Source organism: Hipposideros armiger, unplaced genomic scaffold, assembly GCF_001890085.2.
Source record: "Hipposideros armiger isolate ML-2016 unplaced genomic scaffold, ASM189008v1 scaffold_315, whole genome shotgun sequence".
NCBI lineage: Eukaryota > Metazoa > Chordata > Mammalia > Chiroptera > Hipposideridae > Hipposideros > Hipposideros armiger.
Window position 1 is genome coordinate 122,987 of NW_017731665.1, and position 20,181 is coordinate 143,167.

Here is a 20,181-nt window from a genome sequence, read left to right on the forward strand (position 1 = left end):
GGCACAAGGCAAATTCCTAGCGCGGCAGCAGCTGCCCTAATCTTAGTCACTGCGATCTTCGCTGCTACTGTGCACACACAGGGAGAAACACCAGTTACACTTAAGAGTATCCTTGATGACGTAGTAAAAATTACTACTATTGTTAAATCTCAATCCTTGGCTATAAGTCTTCTGTTCTGTATGACAAAGTGGGAAGTTGACATAGAGCACTTCTGCCGCATGCTATGATTATTTTGAGAGTAAACACTTGTGTGAGTGTTGAAAACTAAAGTCACAGTTTTTGTTTCCATGAAACATAAAACTGGAAAGAATGACTGATATACAAGCTACTATTATTCAGATCTGGGTATGTGACAAACATTTTCTCAAAAATGAACAAAGTGGGCCAGTTACTTCCAGGACAACTGACAGTATTTGTTGCCAATGATAAAATTTGGAGTCTCACCAAAAATTAGAATTTTGAAAAATTTGTATCTACCATGTGAGCTTGACAGCTTCTCAAAATTTACAAGACTTTTTTTGAAGAGATTCATAGTGATGTTCATGAATGTGATTTTTAAAATATTGTATAGTGAAGTATGTCTAACATTTGGAAGATCTGCAAAATTCAGTGAGCCAAATTCCTAGATGGCTAAAGGATGTTATAAAGAAAATCATGCAAGGGCAAAAGGTCCATCCAAAGTACAAGATGGACAAATGGATTCTAATGTCAGAGCATGAAAAATTCAGCGCTAAGGATCCAGATTCCACACTGCAACTTCCACTTGTTGAGTTTTGGTGTAGTATCAAAAAAGTACATTCACAGTGATCTGAAAAGGCTATTATTCTTCCTTTTATCAACAACTAATACCCATCTGAAAGGACTGGATTCTCTTCATGTACCTCAACCAATGTAACACCACAGAGTGAAGGCAGGGGTAGATCTGAGAATCTAGCTGTGTTCACTTAACTCTGAGCCACAAAATTGTAAAAAACAATGTCGTTACACTCACTAATTAGTTTGTTTCAGAAAAGTTATTTTTCATAAAAATCTGTTATTCATGGGTGTCATATTAACAGATTATTTTTCAATAAGTTAAATATTTCAAAAATTTCTAATAGTAGCATCAATTTCGAATAGAGTAAACAGTGATAGATAATGCACATAATAACTCTCTGGGGAGAAAAAAAAACAAACTCTCTGGGGTCCTCAATTTTTAGGAGCATAAAGAGGTCTGAGATCGAATTTTTGGGAACTGCTATACTCCATGATTTTGGGTCCCTTCCAATGGCAAAACTATACAATAACAGGCTCTAACATTTCTCTGCCATTCTTTCCCAAATGTAGTACCTGAGGCCCTGAACTTCCTGAGCACTGTCTTACATTTCCAAGGGTTGCCCAACAATTTTCTGACACCCTGCTACCTCCTTACATTTTGGACACATCTCAAATGGATTCCACCCAGCTTCCACTGTGAGTCTGGCTCACCCCGCCCAATTTAGAACCCAAAGCATCTTTACTTATCTGCACTAAGTCACTGAGTCCCATTCCACCACCCCCTAACTTTGGGCACTTTGTTTCCTATCTGTAGCAGTAGAAACCTAAACGCTCTGGTGTACGTGTGCTGCCATGGTGATAATTTCCCTAACACTACAGTTTTCTTCAGTCATCTTCCTGCTCGAATTCATCAGCGGTTGTTCATGCCTTGCTGAGCAAAGCCCAAGCTGCTTGGCCTGCTCAAAGACTCAGATGCAATTCTGACTCCGGCCCTACAGCCAGGACATCTCAGAAGACAGCTCTGCCCCCTGGCGATCCCCCAGAGCCAAGGCTTGTTTCTCATTCCTACCATAAACCTGTGGGTTTTCAGGTTGGCGTCCAGCTCAGTGTCACCATTTCTACTTGGGGAATGGCAGACAAGAAAGCTAAAAGGGGAGATGAAATTCTTTTTCTGCTTTAGCTTTTAATCCATAGAGTGCAGTCACAACACGACGGAAAAGCAGCATAGTTCAGTGAGTTCAAAAAAGCACAACCTACTTTTTTTGCGTGGCTGCAAAGGAGACGCTGACTGGGAGGCGGCACCATTAGCGGTGCTCTCTTCTTCCTCTTTAGCTTCTACTTTGACTTCTGGCTTCTTTTCATCCACTTCCATTGGTTCTGATTTCTGCTCTGTTGTGTCTGATTCTTCTTTAACTTGAGAAGATCCTGGTAGATCCTCCTCCATCATCTTGAAAAAAAAATTTTTTACAGATAATAATACATGAATATTAAAGACCTTTATTCTAACTCAGCGTTATTGGAAGGCTCTTAAAAATCTGTAGGCTTGTTAAAACTTTCCCCTAGTAAGAGCTGCATTTATCATTTCTTTTCTCTCCCACAAGAAGGAATAGAGCATTTGGTGTTGGTTCAGTTTCTTTAATACAGTACCAGTACAATTATAGTCCTAATTTAAAAATTTTATATGCTGGGGTGCTTAAAAAATTGCACATACATACCATCACATGCTCAGTAGTTTTACATATAGACATTTCTAGTTTGGAACAAAAATCTCCTTGAAAATTGGGGCAGGGATCAAAAACCAAATTGCTCAGAGGGCCAGGAGGGGAGGTGAACGAGTGCAGCAGGTGTGATGTGCGACAGCGGGAAGCAGTGGAGACTCTGGAAGTGGCTGCTCCTCCCACCCACACCGCCGCCACAGAGGGACCACAAGCACAATGCTTCTCATTTTTCAAGAAAAGCCAGCAATCTTGAGTTTAAATTATAATTTCCTGTTTTAAAAAATATTGTGTGAACCAAACAAAACACATTTATAGGTTGGATTCAGCCCACAATCTGCCAGTTTTCAATTTTTGCCACAGGTTAATTAGTAAACGAGTAAACAAATATACCCTTTGTGCAATGTAACTCTGCAGAACTATAAATGAAGGAAGAATGATAATAAGCCACTGAGTATTAGCTGTGAGTTTGTCATACATGGCCTTTATTATGCTGAGATACATTCCTTCTATATCCACTTTGTTGAGTTTTTATCATAAAAGTCTATTGAATTTTGTCCAATGCTTTTCTGCATCTGTTGAGATGATTATATAGTTTTTATCCTTTACTTTGTTAATGTGATGTATCACAATTGATTTATGGATATTGAAGAATACTTGCATCCCTGGGATGAATCCCACTTGGTCATGGTATATAATCCTTTTTATGTGTCGTTAAATCTGGTTTGCTGATATTTTGTTGGGAAATTTTACATCTGTGTTCATCAAGGATATTGGCTTGTAATTTTCTTTTCTTTTTTTTGGTAATGTCCTAATCTGGTTTTGCTATCAGGGTAATGCTGGCTTCATAAAACGACTTTGGAAGTATTCCTTACTCTTCAATTTTCTGAAATAGTTTAAGAAGGATAGGTATTAATTCTTCTTTGAATGTCTGGTAGAAAACACCTGTGAAACCATCTGGTCCTGGACTTTTATTTAAGATCAGGAACAAGACAAGGACGTCCACTATCATTACTTCTATTCAACATTATATTGGAAGTCCTAGCCTCAGCAATCAGACAAGACAAAGAAATAGTGGCATCCAAATTGGAAAAGAATAAGCAAAATTCTCACTATTAGAAAGTGACATACTATACACAGAAAACTATAAGACAATGCCTAAAAACTATTAGAACTAATAAATGACTTCAATAAAGTTGCAGGATACAGAATCAATATACAGAAATCTGTTGTGTTTCTATATACTAATAATAAATGATCAGAAGAATAAATTAAAAAACAATTCCATTAACAATTGCATCAAAAAGTATAAAATACCCAGGAATAAATTTAACCAAAAAGGTGAAATACCTGTACTCTGAAAACTAGAAGACACCGAAGAAAGATACAAATAAGTCAAATACCTTGCTCATGGACCGGAAGGATTAATAGTGTTCAAGTGTCCTTACTACCTCAAATAATGAACAGGTTCAATGCAATCCTTATCAAAATATCAATGGAATTCTTCTCCGAATCAGAACTACTCCTAAAATTTATACAGAACCACAAAAGACCCTTGACAGCCAAAGAAATCGTGAGAAAAAAAAAGTGGGGGGTGTCTCACTCCCTAATATCCAACCGTACTACAAAGCTACAATAATCAAAACAGTAATGATACCGGCATAAAAGCAGATACATAGATCAATGGAATAGTCCAAAAATAAACTCTCACTTATATAGGCAATTAATCTACGGCAAAGGAGGCAAGGATATATAAGAGGGCAATGACAGTCTCTTCAATTAAGCAGTGTTTGCAAAACTGTACGAATATATGCAAAAAATGAAAGTGGACCACTTTCTTACATCATATACAAAAATAAACTCGAAATGGATCAAAGACTTAAATGTTAGACCCGAAACCATAAAACTCCTAGAAGAAAACATAGGCAGTAAACTCTGACATTGTTCTTAGCAATAACTTTTTGGATGTATCTCAAGCAAGAAAAACAGAAGAAAAAATAAACAAATGGGACTACATCAAACTAAAAAGTTTTTGCACAGTGAAGGAATACACAACAAAATGAAAACACAACCTATTGAATGGGAGACGATATTAGCAAATGATATACGTCTGATAAGGGGTTAGTTAATAGCCAAAATTTCTAAGAACTCATACAACTTAACACCAAAACCCCCCAAATAATCCAATTAAAAAATAGTCAGAAGACCTAAATAGACATTTCTCCCTATAGGACATACAGATGGCCAACAGACAAGAAAACATGCTCAACATCACTAACCAAATGCAAATTAAAACCACAATGAGATATCACCTCACATCTGTCAGAGTGGCTATCATCAATAAATCAAAAAATAAGTTTTGGTGAGCATGTGGAGAAAAGGGAACTCTCATGCACTGTTGGTGGGATTGTAAATTAGTGTAGCCACATGGAAAACGGTATGGAGGTTCCTCAAAAAATTAAAAATAGAGCTGCCATACGACCTAACAATTCCACTTCTTGGTATGTAGCCAAAGAAAACAAAAGCACTAATTCAAAAACATATATGCACCCTTTTGTTCATTGCAGCATTATTTACAACAGTCAAGATATGGAAGTAATCTAGATGTCCATCAACAGATGAATGGATAAAGAAGATGTGGTACGTACACACAAATATTATTCAGCAATAAAAAGAATGATACAAATAAAATTAAATACAAAAAAAAAAAAAAGAGAATGATATCTTGCCATTTGCGACATATTGGATGGGCCTAGAGGGTGTTATGCTAAGTAAAATAAGTCAGAGAAAGACAACTATTGTATGATCTCACATGTGGGATCCAAAAAAATAAATGAAACAATACAACAGAACAGAAACAGGCCCATAGATACAGAGAACAAGCTGATGGTTACAAAAGGGGGAAGAGGTGGAAGGATGAGAATAATAATAAAAAAAACACAGGTATCTTTAAAAGAAAACCGGTAAAAGGTTATCATTACAATTTCCGTTTGAAAAACACTAATTTCCAAAACAGTGTTCTCCCAAGCTTTGCATTTAAAAAGTAGATAGATAATAAAACATAAGCTAGTGCTCTTCATTTCTGGCAAAATAAAAATAAACTGTACCTAACATCTAAAAGTAAATAAACAATTTGTTATGGATTATGGGTTTGAGCAGAAAATAGATTAAACAGTATATTAAAACAAAAAGCAGGGAATTCCATAATGGACCCCTAGAGCTTACCGCAGACCCAGGCTCCCCTTTGGGTTCACTGGCATCAGGCTCGGTGTCCTCGGTCTTGACCTCAGTCTTCATTTCCAGCATTGGTACATCAGGTCCTGGCTGCTGGGAGCTGGTTTCAGCGCTGGCCACCGAGGATGGAGTGGGGACCCTGTTATCAATGCTGGCTGCTGCCTGGGAAAGCTGTGGAGAAACCAAAATCATTTATCTCTGTTAATAAGGCAGTATAAATGATCTTAAACTCTGTTGCTCGCCCAATATACAGTTTCATGTTAACGTTTCTCAATACTAACCTAGTAAGCACCCCTGAGAGAACTGAAGAACAAAAGTTAAAATGGGACTTCTAAACGAAGTCAACATCAGGCAGAAACACAACTGACTTCTTGCCAATGCAGAGATGGAGGAGCAGAGCTTTCTACATGTGGATAAAAAAGTATTTTCTGGAAGTTTTTTACCTAAGTCACAGAATCTCCTATTTTAAAATTAATTCCCTACAATAAGATCATTAATGTTCATGGTTAAAGGCTGAATTATAAATATGTAAATATATATATATATATATATATATATGAAGAGGAATAAAGTGCCAAAATTGAAACAAGAATGTATTATTAGCTTGATAAATGCAGGAACACTGGTGGTATTGGTGGCAGAGGAATAAACAAACATTAAGAGAAGGAACTCTAAAAGAACTCTAAATTTTTAAAGTCTTACCAAATGGAGTTTAAAGTAAACATAAAAGATAACATAAAATTAGAAAGGGATCTTATTTAGAGATAAGAAATATAAAATAAGGACAAATAAGCACGCTCTCTATGGAGAAATACAAATAGTAACATTATCTTGGGATTGTTGTTGGGATTAATTTTGACATTTGATAAATAAATATCCTCAGTCTCCAAGAATAAAGTTAATGTATTTCAGGAGAAAGGGAATTTCTAAGTTAGGCTGGTAAGAAAACGGATGCCAAGATTTCACTGATAACTGAGGAGAAACGTGGAGGTGACAAGAGGGAAGACTCAGATCCCTGCATCAGTGGGGCAGCCCAGCCTAGGACAGCATGCAGACTGGGCCCCGCCAGCAGGTCCATGGAAGACTGGGCAGAACTGAGCCACAAGAAGTTCTAAAGGGTCTGCCATTTTGTCATAAAAAAGAAAAGACTTCTAGTCTGGAAACAAGACTGATGGGCAAGGTCAAAGCACACACAATCAGGAACATGACCAAATCCTCATGCTGTTAGGAGAAAATCTACCAAAACTCAAGAGATATCAATCGAGGACAGATAATGAATGGGAAACACGCTGCTCCTACATACAGGTAGTTAAAAAATTCTACAGAGGACCCATGTATGATTTCTTTATAACTGCTGCTTTTGGGAAACTCATTTAATTAGGGAAGATAATCATAAGTCATGTCCTGCCAAACCCAGCTCTTGGAGCCAATGTTGGAAACAAAACACAGCTCATTATGCCTCGATTAGAGTGCAGTTACTTTTTGGGATTGCATCAAGACGCTGCAGCAACTTCATGACAGAAATTTTTATGGCAAAGTTATTGTCTAAGAGTCTCAGACCAAAGGCGACAGAATGAGAGGCTCACCGGCGTGCCAGGAGGTTGGGCATGCACAGGCGTGGGCTGCTGCTGCGATGACTGAGGGGTGGCCACGGACGGGGGCTGGACTGGGGTCTGAGGCTGCGTGGTCACCTGGGCTGCTGCCTGGACCGTAGGGGTGCTCTGGGCTTGGCTAGCACTGGGCACTGAGCCTGGAGTCGGGGTGGGAGTCTGCCCAGAAGACGATACGGGAGTCGATGGCTGGGTAGGAGCTGCTGGCTGGGGAGGAGTCATCCCAGGCGCCGTCGGGTGCTGGAGAGATGGCATGCCAGCGGCTGTGGAAGCAGGAGGTGGCGTCTGGTGCAATGGTGACTGCGTCACTGGTGGGCAAGGCAGCTGGCTGGTCTGGGGCCCAAGCATGTTCAGAGGGTTAGGAAGAGCAGCATTAGGCACCTGCCCCTAACAGAGGGAACAGAGTATGTGAAAATTACTTCCCCCATTTGAAAATGCAGCAACAGATTTGAAGAATTAAATGTATGACGATCTATTCATCGTTTCTTGAAGAGGTCGGCTGGTTTCACAGGCATGTTCCATTTATAAAAATGTATCCAGCTGTACACTTATTGTAATGTGCACTTTCCAATAAAGTTAATGCTATGAATGTTTCTCTTACTTGATTGATATAACTGTTGAAACCTCTGGCTTAAACAAACGCATATACACTCAGTTTATTAGCTTCATGCTCCATAACATCCAACCACAACTTAGACCAATGGAAAAGGCCTTTATCTTTTTTTAAAAAAGTGAGTCATTCGAACACTGAAATGTTTTAATGCAGTGGTTTCTCACCTGGGGACATGCTTCAGATTATCTATAGAACTTTGAAAAAGTGATTCCGACTACTGGTCTAGATCAGAGGTCTGCAAACTACTGCCCAAGGCCAAACCCAGCTAGCTGCCTGTTTCTGCACTAAAGTTTTACTGTAACACAGCTCGCCCACTCATTTACACAGGAATGAACATGGCTGTGGAGCTCAGTAGTTAAGACAAAGAGTCCATGGCCCACAAAGTCAAAAATATGTACAGGACAAATTTGCAGACCCCTGTTTTAGAGCAATGACATGTTATAGAAATTAAGAAATAATAAGTATTAATGAATAAGCATGACTAAACCTAGTGTAGACAATGACTTTTATTTAATATTAATTCATGTTAAAAAGTTAAAACATGAATTTTATCTTTTGGGGGAAGATTTGGCCAGTTTTAAATACGTGTATATCTGTATATGGCAGCACTCTAATGCACTGTAATTAATATTAACAAAAGGGGGGAAACCAGTAAAATGAATGAAAAAGTTCTCTTCAGCTTTTGCCTGAATAAATAAAAACACATTCAATAGAACTATTCAACTGAGCCAGTTAGCCTGACTTCACCTGTGCAGTTCAGAGACAGGCAGAGGACACACAAGCCAAATCACTAGCAGGGAACTCATGGGCCCTTTCCTCACTCACTGTTTAAAATTCAGTGTCTCTCAGGATTGCATATGAAACTTAGAATTTAAAACACACAAATAAAAACCAAGAAAGTGACAACTAAAAACCCAAAAATCAAAATGCAAAAGCACACGCACCAAAAAAACCACTATCCATTCCACTTTTGCATGAAGTTCATCCCAAGATGATAAGAATAATTCCGAACAAGGTAAAAATGACAGGACAAAATGAGGAAAAATCAAGCTATGCTAAAAGATGAAAACGAACTGTATAGTCTAGAATTCTAATTTCCATGAAGTAAGACACGCTCAGGTCAGTAGGAAGCTGGGGCTATATCAATGCAGGCAGCACAGGGGCCCAAGGGTGAACAGTACCTGTGACACGCTGGTCTGGGCCACCGGCTGCCCCATGCCTACACTGTTCACGCTCATTGCCCCACTGGACGACGGGAACTGGTTCTGCGCCAGGAACTGGTTCTGCGCCGGCGCCTGGGCCATCATGTTGTTGGCATGTGCACCCATCATGTTCGGAGGCTGAGGCATTCGGGAAGGAGAAATGGCCATCTAAAAGACAACAGCATCATTGAGGGTTCAGAGGACAAGGGCTAGAATCTTCAAGGTAAACCAGAAAACACAGAAATCTTCAAATCCTCCCTCTGTCTAGGGAAAAGAACCACCACTCACTAAGACCTTCCAGACCCCAAGTCCTTTGCTGGATTTCTCATGCAAGGACTCTAACGAGCCAGCTTCAGATTGTCCTCTGGATAAAAATCAATAATGCCATGCTATAATTTGAAGTTCAAAATATAACTTTTTAAGTTCTCTGAATCATTTAGAAGGAAGCCTCAGGAGAGTAAGCTCTAGGAGTCAGCAGACACTGACAAGTCCCTCTTGGCCACAATTCTGGGGCTGCCTACTCCATCCTCAGAACTCCCATCTTCTCACAGAGTCATAAGTTCCTATGAATTTTGCATGCCAATAAAAATAAATAATGGTCAAATAATTTTCACTAAAGTAATGAAGACCAAACCAAAAAAAAAAGGTATGAAGAAAATAAAGCGTAACACAAATCCAAAGGAACAGGTATCATAGGATTCTAGACAATGTAGAATTTCATTGCTTAGAGAATTTTCCTTATTCAGGCAAGGCCTTCTCGGTCTTCTCAGTAGGACTTACCCCTGAAACGGAGCCCATGCTGTTCATTGGGACAGAGTGGTTCATGGGAGATGCTGCACGTGGTCCCATGGGAGCCTGTGGCAACTGTACATTCCCCAAAGATATCGGGTTAAATGTATTCATCCCTGCAAACGTACCCACAATGGTTCATTAGGAAAAGCATCCACAGGAAAACAGAACACAATTCGACAAATAAACTCTAAGCAAAATAAGATGGAACACATACACAATACATACAACTGAAGGGAAATCACTCAGTTAATCAAATAAAACAGTTAAGTAACAGACTTTTCATATCCAAGAAAGATAGCACCAATGATGGTGAGTGTGGTATGGGGGGGAGGAGGGCAGGGCAGAATGAGGAAATGAGGGTAGAAAGTCAGGTAAACCACATACACACACACACACACACACACACACACACACACACACACACACGAGGCAGAGTAAGCACTGATCAGGACAGAAGCACTCTGCACAAAAGCATCAAAGCAACTAAAAAGAAGAGGCTGTGTTGCTCCCACCAACTCCAGAAGAGGTGTTAACTAAGGTCACGGCACCCCTCTGAGACAACCTCTCCACTTTTTGGAGCACCTAGCTTCTGTCTCCTTTCCTGCAGGAAGCCTGTTCCCATCCCCCACTTCCACCCCTGGCTTCTTAGCTCTTTAGCTGGGTTTACATTTATTGTTAGAATCTGGGATAAGACTCAAAACGTGGTTTTAATCTTGCAAGCATAGTAAGTGTTTTGAAAGTGCCCAAGGGTAGCCATTCCTCAACCCGAGTCTCCTCTCTACAGACTGGAAAGAGCTGGCTTTCGCAGTACCTTGGCTGTCCCAGGGCTTCCCACAGTCTGCAGGAATGTCACACCATGAAAGACACCTCACTAGCCACTAAACGTCTCTAGACCATGGCTTCTCATTCTTAGTCATTTCCCACAATCCTCTGTAAACTGCTTCCTCAGCTTATCTACCATGTCTTTTTCAAATACACTTTAAGTTTATAGCAACTTTATTTCACAACCTTTAAAAACATCCTACTGTTCAAGTCTCAATTTGACAAGAACTACAAAATGTTTGAAATGCTCCTTATCCCCAAACTCCCAAACTAAAATGACTGCTTCAACCAAGCAAGAACTATAGAATCTCAACTTGAGAAAGAACTTTGAAAAGCTGCCAGTACCCTGGCCTGATACAGACTCTTGAGTACGAACCCTCCTGGCCGAGCCTGACCGCCTGCACTTACACGGCCCAAGGTAGCCACCGCACTTTCCCCACTTCACTGCCAGTGGTGCTCACCACTCCAGGGCTGGCCTGATGCTCTCCTCTCTCACATTCAGAAAGGTTTCCTTCCCCCATCTTTAATGCTTTTTTTGGAGATTCTTTCTAAGAGTAATGTCCTTTCCTATCCATTAAAAATAAGGGGGGGGCTAAATCCTATTCCTGATCTCTTTAGAGATCTTTCTGATGATCTCCTAACTTCCAGATACAACCACTATTCATAGAGCTTGTGGAACTGAATTCTGCTTATCAGCAAAAAGGAATGGAAGGAATACGAGAAGCTACAAACAAATACAGAGGGGAAGAGGAACACACCAATACACTTTGTGGCTATTGAATGGTAAACCAAAATATGATTCACAATAATAGCTAAATACCTTGAGAAACTTGCATGCGGTTCACGGGCAGGGGCATGGGCCCATCTACAATGGCAGAAAAAATATCCTTGATTTAGAAACAAGAAACTTTATCTTGAGAACTTCAAACTTAAAGGAAAAATCAGTCAACAGGTCCCCAAGCACTGTGCATTCTGATACCAGTGTACCCTTTAAAGGGCCTCTCCACGAGACATGCTATGTTCAAAGACAGGCCAATGGCACAAGGTCATGACCACTATCATAGTTCCCAAAATGTGGGCTTCCTGAGAACATAATTCCGTAGACGTACTTAGAAACACACCCTGAACACAGGAGGAAAAACAAGCAAACAGACTAAGGGCTGGCAGAAGGAAATGAAGTCCTTACTTGGAGGTCTCACAGGTTGTGGCTGCGGAATCCCAGAGGGCTGCGCCCCAGGGGCTGGTAAGGTTGGCTGATTACCCAAGATGCCTTGTTTGTGTAAACGTGACCTCCGTTTTTCTTCTAGTTCTTTTTGTATCTTGTAGATTTTCTCTGCTAGTAAGTGATAGTATTCATCCTAAAGAGCAATAACATTCAACATTAGGCAGTCAAAATTGTAAAAAAATAAATGACCCGTTTTGTATGTTCTAACAAATTAATGAACTTTTTTATTAAGTACACTGACAAAAGTATGTATTCAACACTTCTAACTAATAAAGCAAAGGCCCAAATTCTTGTTCAACTCCTGGTTACACTACAGGACTCAACAGGCAAAAGGTACTAAATGCACGTTACATTTCATTCCATAGTTGAACCTCTTCTGGGATATTCATCAGTGCTGACAGTAACATAGTACGAGCATTATATAAACAATGCCCTTGGGCCGGCCGAGTGGCGCGATGGTTAAGAACTCGCTTGGGATGCCAGAGGGCCCCGGTTCGGATCCCACATATGAGGGCCAGTGACACTGCCCTCCACAGCTAAGATGCTGAACAACAGCTCAACCTGGAGCTGGGCTGCCGTGAGTCGCCGGCGACGGCGTAGGCTGCAGTCCCTGTGGCAGTGGGTTGCCATGGGCTACCGTATGTAGCCAGCAGCCAGCGTGAGCGGCCAGCAGCCGCAGTGAGCGGCCGTCCAGAAGCCGGCGACTGATCTGCCTCACCAGAGAAGAGAGCAATGATGGTGCCAACTTGGGCCAGTGAAGCAACGTCCTCCACAACTAGACTGAAGAACAAAACGACAGCAACTTGTCTGTTCCCCTTCTCCCAATTCCCCAGCACTGTTCCCATTCCCCCAATTCCCCCAATAAAAAAATCTTAAAAAAAAACAAAAACAAAAAAAAACAAAACAATGTCCACATGGATGTGGACATGACATCCACGGATAAAATGCACTTTCATACGCCTCATTTACCACTGAACTGGTGACACTAGTTAACTAAGGGTTGTGCAGGGACCTCATGTCTTATCAGGGAAGTTTCCCTGGTCAGTCTCCGTTCAAGGTGATGTGACTAACAGTCCCCTTTTCCAGACAGATGAAGTTACATCTACTGTAGGTGTGCAACCTACCCGGCTGTTGGCAGACTCGTACATGTCCCCTTCCACTTTCTTAGCATAGGCCACCAGGTTCTCCATGCGGCGATCCTTCAGGGCTGCGGGGTCAGGTGTTGGGAAGATGGCTTGGACGCTGAAAGGGCAACACACTCTGTCAACCCTCTTTCAATACAGCGTCAGTTTTGACATTTTATACATGACGTGGAAAGAGAAGCTTATCTACCTATGGGGGCGATATAGTGTTGAGAGAAATCCCCAATCTCTCTTGCCTAGTATATGACAACACAAATGAGGTCACTCTCTAGAGACAATACTGACTTGTTGATTTATCTACAAGTGAAATGCTGTATTTGCTATTAACAATAAGTGCTGGGTCATCTCACGAATAATATGATTTTGAATTCCTAATTTTTAAACTATTTACTCCAAACATTTTTGATTAAAATAACGAAGAGAAAACACCCAAGGGAATCAAGTTGGTCAACTTCACCTTCAATTTAACTTAACTAGCTTGAGAAAATTAACTGTTAACCTCCTATATGTTAACTGACTGTATGATGGTACTGTAGCGCCATCTATATTCACTAGGCCCAAATTTCCCTAATTCTTAGGGGTGTCCACAACTATAATCTGGAGCCACAAAATAAGGCAAAGCTTCTGAGCTAATTCAAGCCCCCTCACAAATCCCAGAGCTCAGAGGACAGGTCTGGCCACATGAAGAGTCGTGGCCTCTGTGACATGGGTCACAGTTCATGTCCCTCCTGCAGTGCAGAGCCATGAATGCTCTGCAGCCACCCATTGGGGACGCAGGGTCTGGAATCTCGCGCCTGCCAGCAGTGGCTGTGGCTCCCTAAACAAGGATGTGACCCTCTTTAGCTGCTATAGGGCACTGTCACCTGGGGCCCAGGGGACCACTCAGGAATTAAACCAGGTATCGATGAAACTGCAAAACTGTCACATCACCATTAGCCACAAAATGTTTCCGTCACATGCAAATAATGAGCGAGGTGGGGACGTACAGTTTATGCACTAGATGGCTCCGCAGGTCCTGAGTGACATGTTCGTGCCAGCCTTTCCGAACACCAGTACTGGAAGGAGGTGCTGCTGTAGGTATAGTGCTGAGGGTTCCGATGTTTCCAGAGTTGGAGCCGTCATTCATCAGTGGGCTAAGGGAAGAACAAGAACACTTCATGCATCTACTGAAGTGACTCAAACGCACTTCAACTATATGAAGCTTTTAGTTTAAGTGAGGAGAGGCATGTGATGTACTGACAACAAAACTGAAACCATGTTTTATCTATTATCTGCTCTATGTTTATAATTAAAAGAAAAATAGCATTTCCCCTTCCAAACTATTTTCTCTGCCACATATTTAGAAAGAATCATGGAGTTTTGTGTGAACCCCAGCCCACTTTCATGTGTGACTGTCACTCAGACAGGAGCTGACTGAAACGTGGGTCTTACTTTGTGGCTCCAAGGGAAGTTGGAAGAGCTGATTCTGAAATCAAGTTTGGTGGCTGCTGATCTGTTGTTATTCCTCCTGCTGGAATGTTCATTGGGTTATTTCCTTTAAAGACAGAAAGAAAAGAAATCAACCAACTCCTAAGTTATAACATACATTTAGAAGTTCTGAAAATAAACAAGTTAACATATGAACAAGTGATTCTTAATGTTATAATAATGAACACTATGGCAGGAACTCTGGGAATTCTATTTTCAATAATGGTGACTGACTGACTTGTATAAATTAAGTTGCAGACTCCTTCCCACTGTACTTTGTAACTAAAATAAGGCATTTTTATGGAGGCTAGCTGGTATCATAAGTGCATTCTATGGCTGTGGAAAAAACTAGAAATAGTCCATTTCATCTCCAGATTTTGATTCTGGTTTCATTAATATCAAACCCTAAACAACTAAGCTGACCTGTCACATATATGTGTCTATTTTTTTTTCTTATCAGAAAATAAAATCATAGAAATTAAGTGCAGGTGAAAAATATAAGATGTCAATTTGTCTACAGTGTTTATTTTAAAGTTAAGGAAAAGTTGAGACTTAGAGAAGTCTTGTCCCAAATTATACCATCAACGGGAGTTAGATAAGAACTCAGGTCTTAGGATTCTAACCCACTCTCATGGCCAGTAGGAACTCAGATATGCATTAGGGCAGTTGTTCTCCAAAAAGCAACAAATAAGATGTCTTTAATTCGTTATTATTAGAGTCATTTTTAGGGTTAAAATGTTCTATTAGGAAAAGAACAAAAGGATCACAACAACCTTGATTTAACTTGACTGACATAACTGCTTGGCTAAGCCCAAGTTTAAAATGACTATGTCGATGTAAATAAAAAATTATTAAGGAAACAATATGCAGAGGTGGCAAAACTTGTGAAGATGTGTAAGCAAATGACCAAACACTGGCAAATAATGGACTGAGATGACACTAGGCAATACTAGTGCATGGAGAAGGCTGAGACAGGAGAGTTTGCGAGACTCCTGTTAACCTGCCCATGTTTGGGCTGGTCACCTCCAGCTGCGGGATAGCCCATATCCAAGACTTGCTATAACACAAGTGGCAGACCACCTACAAGTTCTCCATCTAATAAATGGTCTACTGCAGGGCTGGCAAACTTTTGAGACAGAAGAGCCAATCCTGTCCCTCAGAACAATTTAAAAATTATTTGAGAGCCATAAAATAAATGAAATCACCATTATATGAAAAATATCCTTGGGCTGGCCGAGTGGCGCAATGGTTAAGAACTGGCTTGGGACGCCAGAGGGCCCCGGTTCGGATCCCACATATGAGGGCCAGTTACACTGCCCTCCACAGCTAAGATGCTGAACAACAGCTCAACCTGGAGCTGAGCTGCCATGAGTCGCCGGCGACGGTGTAGGCTGCAGCCCCTGTGGCAGTGGGTTGCCATGGGCTACCGTATGTAGCCAGCAGCCAGCGTGAGCAGCCAGCAGCCGCAGTGAGCGGCCGTCCAGATGCCGGCGACTGATGTGCCTCACCCGGGAAGAGCGCAATGATAGTGCCAACTTGGGCCAGTGAAGCAATGTCCTCCACAACTAGACTGAAGAACAAAACGACAGCAACTTGTCTGTTCCCCTTCCCCTAATTCCCCAGCACTGTTCCCATCTCCCAATTGCCCAATAAAAATCTTTAAAAAAAAAAGAAAAGAAAAATATCCTTTAAAAATCTTATAAATGAAGCTATGATAGTTTTATTTTCATTTTCAATTTTACTTCAGAGCCACAAGTATGTATTCAAAGAGCCGCAGTTTGCCGACCCCTGGTCTACTGAGGGTCAATGCAAGTGGTACAACCACAATTTTAACTTGTGAGGCTTTGCATTCCGAGCCATATGAAATGCTCTTTATGAAAACCGTTGAGAAAGAAACGGCATAAGCAAGCAACAAAAATGTGGTTCATTTGCAAATGCTATCCTTTTTATAAGCTTGTAACATATTCCCTACTTTGGACACTTTAGCTTTTACCTGGAAGTTTTTTATTTCACACATTTAAAAGATACCATCGCCATAATATATACACCCATTTGAATTTAAAGTAAAAACAATAACTGAAAAACAGCCTCGGGTTCCAGGAAAACGTGTCATTCCCAGTGCTGCATTGGATAGAAAAGTTCTCACGAGTTCATTCACCTACCCAGGGGGTTGAGAGTCCTCATCTGCTGGTGAGTTTGAGGCTGTGCTGGTTGCTGGCCAGGAACCTGAGGCTGCAGCTGAGTCTGGGGCTGGTTCAGGTATGGGAGTCCGAGAGCAGCATATGCTCGCTGCATGGAGCTGGGGTCTATGGGATTGGGGTTACTTAAAGAAGTGGCATTCTGCTGGCCTGTACCAACAGAACCAATGGTGTTCTGAATTCCACTAGCTGGAGACCCCAGGATGGCTATAACAACAAACAAACAGACAAATAAAACAGGTTAAGTAAAAGAGAGAAGCCCACACATGATTCACAAAATAATGAGAAGTACAAATTTATCAGAAAACAATCTATGTATGTCATGAAGCAGCATTAGAACGAGACTACTGAGAAAGGAGGCGTTCAGAGAGAAGGGTCCTATTCAATTCATCTATTCTGCATGGCACTAATTAAGGAGCAACGAGCTAAAGAAATCCAAGCTTCTCTCTTAGAAAGGAACACACCATAATATCACAGATCACTTAATAAAAATTAATATGTATTAAAGTCTAGTGACTTGTAAGAAGTCAGTTCTAGGAAAATGGCAAACGTGACAACGCAGTGTTTTGATTCTTTGGGAGGTCGTCAGCCATTGCTGAGATGAACTAAGGAAGCCCCTCTCCTCCTGCCACTCCCCCCTGGGTCCTTCACTGTCCACCTGTACAGGTACAGAAGGAGCAGGGGTGATATCCAGTTAGTCATTTATTAACAATTCTAGATGCAATCTTCCACATAGCAAAATTGTAATTCCTTATAAAACTTATATAGCCAATGACTGCATTGATGCCCTACCTTTCTTTCCTATGCGTTTCCTATGCAGAGGGTACCATTCTGAGCTCTATGTAAATCTCATCAAGAAATAGCGTACCTGACTGACTGATCTAGTTGAAATTAATGGATGGGAGGAGGCTTGGCAATTCTGCAAGGATTCTCATTTACCTAGGTGTCACCTCAGCACCACTGAGATTCAGGAACTGGCTCTGCCTCCCACAGCCACCCTTAGCTTCTCTAAAGGAAAATCTGTGGCAATATAAAGAACCCCACTCCCAAGGCTTTCAGTTAACTGAGAAATGACCCAAAATCTGCAAATCTTTGGTTATTTCACGCTCAATTCATCCATCTGTCTGGGCATCCACCCATCCATCCATGCATCCAAATGTCCTTATTTGGTGAGCACTTACAATATGGCAGAAGTTTTATGGCACATTATTTATTCTTATTCTTAAGAGTTCCTTTCTTTCTAACTCCCTCAAACTTTAGTCATATTATAAATAACAGCTGATAAAGTTGGTACTATAACATACAATCTCTGATACATAAAACACTACCACTAAGCCTTTCTTTCAAAATCAGGCCATTATGAGTAATATTCTCACATTCAACCATCAGTGCAACTATAACATAAACAACTCAAATACTTATCAGAGTAATTTAATTAAACTGAAATATGTAAAAAAATTATGGTAATTACACATTCCATACTATTAGTTTTTCTAATAAGAATATTCAGATTTCAAACTCATTAATGCTTATTAGACACAATTATACACACCAAGCACCTCATTATTATAAATGAAAAGCAATTCCTAAGGTGTACTTTATGACAATGTGTAGCTGAAATAAGTCATGTACAATATCTTTAAAAGTATTTTTTTCTAATAGCTAATATATCCCAAAACTTTAAATACATACCCATTGTACACCTGAAACCGACATGCTAAATTTTCCAAAAGTACTATGATATAAAAAGAACAGTAACTATGGATAGGATTTATTTTTCTATCGCCTTGTAGTATAAGAAAGAAGAGACCCAGACTACATTTGATACACACAATGATCAACTGTGGAGAGGAATTTGAAGAAACAAAGTATTGAGCCAGCCAAGTGGCACATTGGTTAAGAGTTGGCTTGGGATGCCAGCTCTGAGCAGCAAGGCCCCGGTTCGGATCCCACATGAGGGCCAGTGACGCTGTGCCCTCTACAGCTAAGATGGTGAACAACAGCTCGACCTGGAGCTGGTGACCGCGTAGGCTGCAGTGGGGCTGGCAGGCAGCTGGCGCGCGCTTTCGTGAGCTGCTGTGAGCTGCCGTCCAATGGCCGGGGAGCGACTGCCTCACCCAGGAAGAGCGCAATGATAATACCAACATGGGCCAGTGACGCGACGTTCTTTACAACTAGACTGAAGGACAAAAAGGATAGCAACTTGTCTGTTCCCCTTCCCCGATTCCCCAATAAAATTAAATAAATTAAAAAAAAATGTATTATGTGGTTTTCCGTTTCTGGGTGAAGATGCAATAGCTGTACTTTAATGACAAGTTCTTCCTATTCCACTTTCGTCCACACTTCTCCGAATGCCATCCTTTTAGCCCAAATGCCCCACCTTAAGGCGAATGCCATTCCCAAGTCAAATGCCACTTCTGGGGCAGTCAGAGCTTCCCATGGAAGCTGATGGCTTGGTCACTGTATTTTGTGTTTGTGTTAAAAGCATTTATTTCCTAAATGTAAAACATTACTATATTTTTTATTTCAAAAGAAAATACACCAATCAGAAGACAAGTAAGCATTTGGAACTTGACAATTCTAACAACCAGAAGCAAAGAAAATAAATGACAAAAAATATGTCCGACATTATACAACAGCATGGCTCAACTTGAGTCAAAATGCTACTAATAGATGACACACGGTACTCAGGGTAAGAGAACACAGACATTTCCTATGGGGGTGATGACTGAAAGGGGAGTTGACAGGTAAAAGCGACCATAAACTGTTTGGGGAACTCACAACACCACCACCCATCCATGAATGTTTTCCTGATCTCTCTCAGGCAGAAGTCATTTTTCCCTGAATTCCCACAGCGCCTACTGGGTCTCTGCTTCTCTTTAGGCATTTACACTTCACATATTCACTCGCTCACTCCAACTAAGTGAGTGCAGACTGAGTGTATGCCAGTCGCTCTGCGCTCTGCGAGGCTCCAGGATACGCCGTGAACACAAAGCCTGCACTCACGGAGCACATGGTCTGATGGGAGAGACAACAGGTTACCTAATGAATGTAAAACCGCGGCTCTGGGCCCTGCAGCAGAAATCACGCTCATCTCGTCTTCCCTGTACATTCCCTAAAGGTGGGACCAACGTGTGATTCATCTCAACTCTATGTGTTGAGGTGCCCAGCACAGGGCCCTGCAGAGCTGAAGTGAGCTGTAGCAGTCTAGCAGAGAAAATGGCCTTCCTCAGACCTCCCACCCCTCGTCCTGCAGCACTGAGTTCTGTGGGCTGACCAAAAATTAAAGGAGTGCTAAAAACAGCAATGCTTCATCTACCTGGCATCATCAAGAAATGAGGCTACCAGATGAGTGGTGCATTGGTTAAGAGCTGGTTTGGGACACCAGAGGGCCCCGGTTCGGA

The 20,181-nt window shown here is 41.1% G+C and overlaps 1 protein-coding gene across 3 annotated transcripts in view; it reads right to left on the reverse strand.

Moving 5' to 3' along the window:
- Positions 1 to 20,181, reverse strand: part of CREBBP (CREB binding lysine acetyltransferase) — a 146,782-nt gene that overhangs the window by 32,738 nt on the left and 93,863 nt on the right. For 2 of the 3 annotated variants that reach the window (XM_019660332.1, XM_019660330.1), the window contains 11 exons: positions 16,742 to 16,984; positions 14,544 to 14,646; positions 14,099 to 14,245; positions 13,095 to 13,212; positions 11,932 to 12,103; positions 11,566 to 11,610; positions 9,912 to 10,036; positions 9,111 to 9,299; positions 7,293 to 7,703; positions 5,698 to 5,877; positions 2,015 to 2,204 (listed from right to left, as the gene is read on the reverse strand). In XM_019660332.1, coding sequence (XP_019515877.1) covers positions 2,015 to 2,204; positions 5,698 to 5,877; positions 7,293 to 7,703; positions 9,111 to 9,299; positions 9,912 to 10,036; positions 11,566 to 11,610; positions 11,932 to 12,103; positions 13,095 to 13,212; positions 14,099 to 14,245; positions 14,544 to 14,646; positions 16,742 to 16,984 — 1,923 coding nt within the window. The remainder of the gene's footprint in view (positions 1 to 2,014; positions 2,205 to 5,697; positions 5,878 to 7,292; positions 7,704 to 9,110; positions 9,300 to 9,911; positions 10,037 to 11,565; positions 11,611 to 11,931; positions 12,104 to 13,094; positions 13,213 to 14,098; positions 14,246 to 14,543; positions 14,647 to 16,741; positions 16,985 to 20,181) is intronic. The other variant, XM_019660331.1, reaches the window with a different exon arrangement.